A 6,752-nucleotide genomic window follows, 5' to 3' on the forward strand; every position below is an offset into this window, starting at 1 on the left:
CGGAACTGACTGAGGGAAGGCGGAAGGCGATGCCACATGGCTCCAGCCAGCCCGGCGCACACACAGTTAATCTCGCGAGAGTTTGCGCAGGTTCCTAGCGCTTAATTCAAAGCAACCAATGGCAAAGCTGCTTGTGCTCGAACTGACCAATAGCAGCCAGGCTAAGTTAGACATTTAAATCCATGAGGCCGGGAGGTCGCTGCAGTCTGTTGGGATCCGCTGGCAAAGCGAGAGGTACGGGGGCTGTAGGGGTCGGGGATCCGCTGGGAAAGCGAGAGGTACGGGGGCTGTAGGGGTCGGGGATCCGCTGGGAAAGCGAGAGGTACGGGGGCTGTAGGGGTCGGGGATCCGCTGGCAAAGCGAGAGGTACGGGGGCTGTAGGGGTCGGGGATTCGCGCTGCCTGTCCGGTACCGGTCCTTTTAGCCTCCGGCGGTTTGTTAGAGGTGTCACTGGCACCGAGGATTTTACCGACCGCACAGTACCGGGCTCCTACTCCCTGGGGCTGGACCGGGCTCCTACTCCCTGGGGCTGGACCGGGCTCCTACTCCCTGGGCTCTTGGGTTATACCCAGCACTTAATCATTTGGGGTGAATGTGTACCCCTACTGTGTTGGGAGGGACTGTGCCCTTCTGATTCTTTGGGGGGGGGGGTTATTGGTTGGGATTGTGCCCTCCCCCCTGTTCACTGAGGCAGCAGGCACTGCCTATCCTGTAATGATGGGGCAGAAGGCTTTGTTGGGGTTAACAGTTGTGGGTTCTGCATTTGATTTGATATTTGAGTGGGGTGAGGAATTGTGTCTGGGCCATGGTCTCTTCCTGCCTCTGGGGGTAGTATGGTAATGTGCGCCCTGACTATAGTATGATGGGGCGGCAGCTGGTAGGTATGGGTTGTATGGCACCAGTAGGTAGGTATGGGTTGTATGGCACCAGTAGGTAGGTATGGGTTGTATGGCACCAGTAGGTAGGTATGGGTTGTATGGCACCAGTAGGTAGGTATGGGTTGTATGGCACCAGTAGGTAGGTATGGGTTGTATGGCACCAGTAGGTAGGTATGGGTTGTATGGCACCAGTAGGTAGGTATGGGTTGTATGGCACCAGTAGGTAGGTATGGGTTGTATGGCACCAGTAGGTAGGTATGGGTTGTATGGCACCAGTAGGTAGGTATGGGTTGTATGGCACCAGTAGGTAGGTATGGGTTGTATGGCACCAGTAGGTAGGTATGGGTTGTATGGCACCAGTAGGTAGGTATGGGTTGTATGGCACCAGTAGGTAGGTATGGGTTGTATGGCACCAGTAGGTAGGTATGGGTCGTATGGCACCAGTATGATGGATCTCTCTTCCCTTGTAGCTGTTGTGACGTGTTCTGTCTGTAACTTTATCCTCTGAAAATGTCCAACAATGAGAACGCTGCCCGCCTCACCAGGTTCAAGAACAAGGGCAAGGACACCACGGTGAGTAGATGGGGCAGTGGCACTCATTGCCGTGGGTATGGGCCTTCGGCTCACTCTGGCGCTTCTTTCCATGGCAGGAAATGAGGAGGAGGAGGATCGAAGTGAACGTGGAGCTGCGCAAGGCCAAGAAAGATGATCAAATGCTAAAGAGGAGAAATGTCAGCACCTTCCCAGATGAGCCAACCTCTCCCCTACAGGAGAAGAACCAGAATGGGCAGGTAGGTGGGCATTGCCACTGTGGCTCAGGCTGGCACATAGTTGGGGTTTTCTTAGTAGTAAACAATATTAGTACCCCCTGCTGTTTTGCTCCCTAATCTGTCGCAGGATGTGGGAATTGCTATTTTTTAATGGGCGCTCAGTCTGTTGCACCCTCCCTCCTGGCGTGGTGAGAGCGGTCACGTTCTCTGGCTACTTTGCCCATTTGTGCTACTTGATTTATGGGGATACAGATTATCTAAAGCCTGTATAATGGGCAGCATTTTAGTAGCATCTAAATGGTAATGTGTAGCCATTGTATTGTCTGCGCCACTATTCCCTGCATATTGGATGGTACTAGCCAACCCGCTATTTATAGGGGTGGTTTTATGTCCTGTTATTGTGGGGGGAGGAGATGTTCTAATAATAATATGGGGCCCTTGTAACTTACACTCCTCCTTTCCAGACCTCTACACAGTGGAGTGTTGAGGAGATTGTCCGGGGTGTCGCCAGCTCCAGCCTAGAAATACAGCTACAGGCCACACAGGCTGCGAGGTAAGCTTTCTGGGGGGGTTGTGTTACCTGCCTGTATGTATTTCAAGGTTACAGGTTTGTGCCAGGTACAAATTAGACAGGCTTGTAGCCAATCGGAGCAAATGAATTCCTTCCAGCAGATGGCGTATAGCCAATTGGATAAGAGTATCTCACATTCTGCCAAGTCCCATAAGAACTTGTTCCTCTCCAACAGGAAACTTTTGTCCAGAGAGCGAGAGCCGCCAATCGATCGCATCATTCAGGCGGGTCTCATTCCCAAGCTGGTAGCGTTTCTGGCCCGCACCGACTGCAGCCCCATCCAGTTTGAGGCCGCCTGGGCTTTGACGAACATTGCTTCCGGAACCTCTGATCAAACCAAGGCTGTTGTGGAAGGCGGTGGTGTCCCGGCATTCATCTCCCTTTTGGCATCTCCTCATCCTCACATCAGTGAGCAGGCTGTGTGGGCCTTGGGAAACATTGCAGGTAAGAGCTGTGGGGTACATGGACCTTGGCATTCACTGTGCGAATTATATGGGGTACAAATGGGATTTGGGAAGAAATTGGCTGCCATAATCTCTCTTGGTTCATGCAGTCCCTTTACCCATTCTTGCCCCAAGCAGCCTTGCACAGTACACCTGCCCTGGCTCGGCCTGGTACTAACTTTTTATTCCCCCCCCCCCCCCATAGGTGATGGATCTGCCTACCGTGATCTGGTTATTAAACATGGAGCTGTTGGGCCCCTGCTGGCCTTACTGGCTGATCCTGACCTCTCCACATTAGCTGTAAGTAGAAGTTCTTTGCGTATTTGTACCTGGTTGCCCCTATTTCTGCCCCTTTGTGGGCTGGGCCCTTGATGCACACTGTACCAGTTTGGCGGTGTCTGGGGACCCAGCACTGCAGAACATGTTGGCGGTACAGTAAGAGCACATCTAGTCATATTAAGAGACCGTAATGTAGCTGAATGGGAGATGAGGAAATCAAAAGCTAAGGAGTTGTGACTACTGCTGACCTCCCCACTAAATGCAGAGTCGGACCTTGTGCAGTACTGATTATCCGTTTTTGTTCTTCCAGACTGGTTACCTCAGAAATGTTACATGGACACTCTCTAACTTGTGCCGCAACAAGAACCCGGCCCCGCCTCTGGATGCTATTCAGCAGATCTTGCCCACACTAGTGAGGCTATTGCATCATGATGACCGGGAGGTACTGGCTGATACCTGCTGGGCAGTGTCCTACCTCACCGATGGCTCAAATGACCGCATCAACGTGGTGGTCGGCACAGGCTTGGTCCCACGCATTGTCCAGCTGCTGGGCTGCGGAGAGCTGACAATTGTGGTGAGTTACGCTGTGCCCTTCTCGTTGTGGGCATGAGGGCACTACCCGTTGGGTAGCTGTGTTGGGACCTTGATGTGTATGACCTGGCAACCAAGTGTTGGGTTGGCTTAAGGGAATTTGTATCCCCCTCCACAGACCCCTTGTTTGAGAACTGTAGGGAACATCGTGACTGGCACGGATGAGCAGACCCAAGTGGTTCTTGATGCGGGGGCCCTGTCTGTCTTTGCCGAGCTGCTCACCCACCACAAGAATAACATCCAGAAGGAAGCTGCCTGGACATTGTCCAACATTACTGCTGGGCGTCAGGACCAGATCCAGGAAGTGGTCAATCATGGGCTGATTCCCTATCTCATTGAGATCCTGAGGAAGGTAAGAAAATAGATATCGATGTGACTGTGACTCTTGCCCTATACCACTAGTGTGCAAAGTAGGGCAACTGATAGTTCTCTGGATTTTTGACACTTAACTCTCAACCTTGGAGAAGTGTCCTGACTTTATATGATGAATAGGATTCTTTTGGTTACTGAAGGGCCGATCTTTGGATTTGTGAGACTGCCATAGGGTTTTGTAGCCCAATTTATAAGACATGGAGAAAGCCTAATACAGCGTACAGCGGTGCAGCATAAATTGGTACAGTCCTTAGAGAAGCTTTGGAAAGACTTAATGCCTTCCTACAGCAGTCTCGTACAGGCAGTAGTAGAGGGAGGCTGGGAAATTGAAACACAATGGGAGGGCTATAGGATCTGACCTTCTCTATCTGCTCTTCTACTTCACAGGCTGACTACAAGACCCAGAAAGAAGCTATTTGGGCAGTCACCAACTACACAAGTGGGGGAACAATCGATCAGATTATCTATCTTGTCCAGTGCAGTGTCATTGAGCCTCTGTCAAATCTCCTCTCTGTTAAGGACAGCAAGACTGTTCTGGTCATTCTAGATGCCTTCACCAATGTGTTTGCTGTAAGTTTACCTAAACATGTGCCATTTTGTGTACTTATTGGCATATCCAGCCGGCCTCATGTGGTGCCCTCTTAACGTCTCCATTTCTTTGTCCGCAGGCTGCTGAAAAGCTTGGGGAGACTGAGAAGCTGTGCCTCATGGTAGAGGAATGTGGTGGTCTCGATCGCATCGAGGCCCTGCAGTCTCATGAGAATGAGCAGGTCTACAAAGCATCAGCCGGTCTCATAGAGAAATACTTCTCTGCAGAGGTAAGGGTCTCGGCAGCTGCCGTTTCTAGATGTGTTTATTTAGGTTGAGCTCTGCCCAACTGCAGGGCACCCCTGAATGCCTGGTCTCTTGAAAGACATGTTACCAACCTCCTAGAATCAAATCTTTGTAATGAGCATTCTAGACCTGGCAGGGTCACTATGCCATGACCAGCTACCACCCTGCCCCTTGGCTCATCAAGTTGTTGGTGGGCAGACCCCCCCCCCCCCCCACATCCTTTGTCTTGGTCTTCATACCTTGCTCTTTGTTTCCAGGACGGAGAAGATGAGTCTTTGGCTCCTGAGACCACATCCGACGGCTACACTTTCCAGGTGGAAGGTGGAACCCACACCACATTTAACTTCTAAACATTGCCCTGTCTGTCTGTCCTTTTCTATGTCAACTGGCACTTTGTCTTATTTTGAACAGCCTTTTCCACTCTGTAAATATACTGTGAATCTTAAATCTGTATTGAAATAAAATGTTGTAAATATTTCCTTTTTAATTTACAGCAGTCAGGCAGCAGCTGCAATGCTTTCTAGTTCAAAGGCAAATGTAGCTGTGGCCGCCATAACCTCTTGAGGCAGAGATTTTATTGTACGAAGCAATTGGGCCAGCGGCTGGCACAGTCCGACCATAGAAGCACTTAGCACAATTAGACATAAGGGGGTTTTGTTGGTTCCCCCTGTGCCTTGTATGAACCATTAATACAATGGCCTGGTTCCCTGCCAGCCCTCACTGACTGCATACTGGCCACAGCTTAGGGATTGTTCTGGCCCACTAACTGGCCCATTAAGGAGAAACTGCCAGATACTTGTGGATCTGTGTGGCCAGTGCTGGGGATGGCTGGCACAAGCCATGAAAGCATTTCTGTGGGGCTGTGTGTTCCATGTCTCTCGCTGTCTCTGCTCTTGAGCCCCCTGTATCCCTGAGAAAGCGTTCTAGCTCGGGGGGCTGCACATTGAATTCTTTAAGTTCTTGTACAGCTTCTTTATATTGCCACTGTTTACAATAAATTCCGTTTTGGCAAAAAAAAAAAAGTGATTGTGATTTTATTTGCTAATGTGTCTGTATTGAACTACTAACTGGGATGCCCGGTGGGCCCCATGCTAGCTGTCAGAAGCCTCGGTGCCAGCAGATTTATCTGGGTTGCACTAAGAACCTCTAGGCCTGAATCCAAGAGACCCATGTCTAAAGATTGTGGGTAGTGTCTGTGCCTAAAGCAAAACTGCTCCTATTTAGCACGAGTGCCTATACACTCATGTTATTACTTTGTAAGGGGGTCCCAGCATCCTTAGCCAGAAGAAGCTGTGGGCCCCAGAATCTTTGGGCAGAAGGGATGGCTGAGGACTTCCTGGTAGAATGTGCTGGAACTGTTACACCGGGCATCAGATGGCAGAGTTAGAGGGTCAGGTTGCACGCTGAGTAAAGGGGCCAGGAGTTGCCATATTGTTACTCTCCTTTATGGCCCCATTCTGAACCTCACAAGCTTCACTCATAGTATGAGCCCAGCGTAGGGGGTATAACGAGCCCTAATCCATATTCCCTGCCCCAGTTTGTATCACCTATTTATTATGAACTGGGGCAGTTGCCTATTTCTGGCCAGTATGAGCCCAAGCCATTACCCAACTAATAAACATTACTAATCATTCAGCGAGAAGGTGGCCCACATTCCTTTCCTTGCCTGTGCTTTTATAGGGGGAGATGATGCCCTTTAATAAAGTGTTGGTTCTCTCTCTAGCCTCTGGGCAGGGAGAAAGTACAGCCATTCTGTCGGATACCACCCAGCTAAATATGGGTGCATGTATGGGACCTGCTAGCCACGGTGCTTGGGATCTGGGGGTTTCAGATCAGGGACCCATCCTTTGGATCGTCATTCCTTAACTCTAAACATGAAATAAACCCAAAAGGATTGTGCTGACACCAATATGGGTGCCTGACATCTTAGTTGTGACCCAGTACAAGGTTCTGTTTTATTTATACAGGGAAAGGAAATCATTAATAAAAAATGTGATTTGATAATAATGGGGCC

General features: G+C 50.1%; 1 protein-coding gene across 3 annotated transcripts; it reads left to right on the forward strand.

The window, feature by feature from the left end:
• Positions 1-201: 201 nt before the first annotated feature.
• On the forward strand, positions 202-5,760 carry kpna2 (karyopherin alpha-2 subunit like). Of its 3 annotated transcripts, none has more exon segments than NM_001008154.2 (11): positions 202-234; positions 1,349-1,451; positions 1,529-1,669; positions 2,113-2,201; positions 2,395-2,663; positions 2,868-2,962; positions 3,252-3,515; positions 3,651-3,884; positions 4,292-4,474; positions 4,573-4,722; positions 4,996-5,748. In NM_001008154.2, coding segments are annotated over 10 exon segments (1,581 nt in total). In that variant the 5' UTR covers positions 202-234; positions 1,349-1,388; the 3' UTR covers positions 5,089-5,748.
• The last annotated feature ends 992 nt before the right edge of the window (positions 5,761-6,752 follow it).

This window comes from Xenopus tropicalis, chromosome 10 (assembly GCF_000004195.4).
Source record: "Xenopus tropicalis strain Nigerian chromosome 10, UCB_Xtro_10.0, whole genome shotgun sequence".
Taxonomy (NCBI): Eukaryota; Metazoa; Chordata; class Amphibia; order Anura; family Pipidae; genus Xenopus; species Xenopus tropicalis.

Coding starts and splice junctions, on each gene's coding strand:
- kpna2 (XM_012966478.3), top strand. CDS start 1,460: ATGGGGCAGTGGCACTCATTGCCGTGGGTATGGGCCTTCGGCTCACTC. Junction 1,670..2,112: donor AGAAGAACCAGAATGGGCAG/GTAGGTGGGCAT, acceptor CCTCCTTTCCAG/ACCTCTACACAGTGGAGTGT. Junction 3,885..4,291: donor TCATTGAGATCCTGAGGAAG/GTAAGAAAATAG, acceptor TCTACTTCACAG/GCTGACTACAAGACCCAGAA.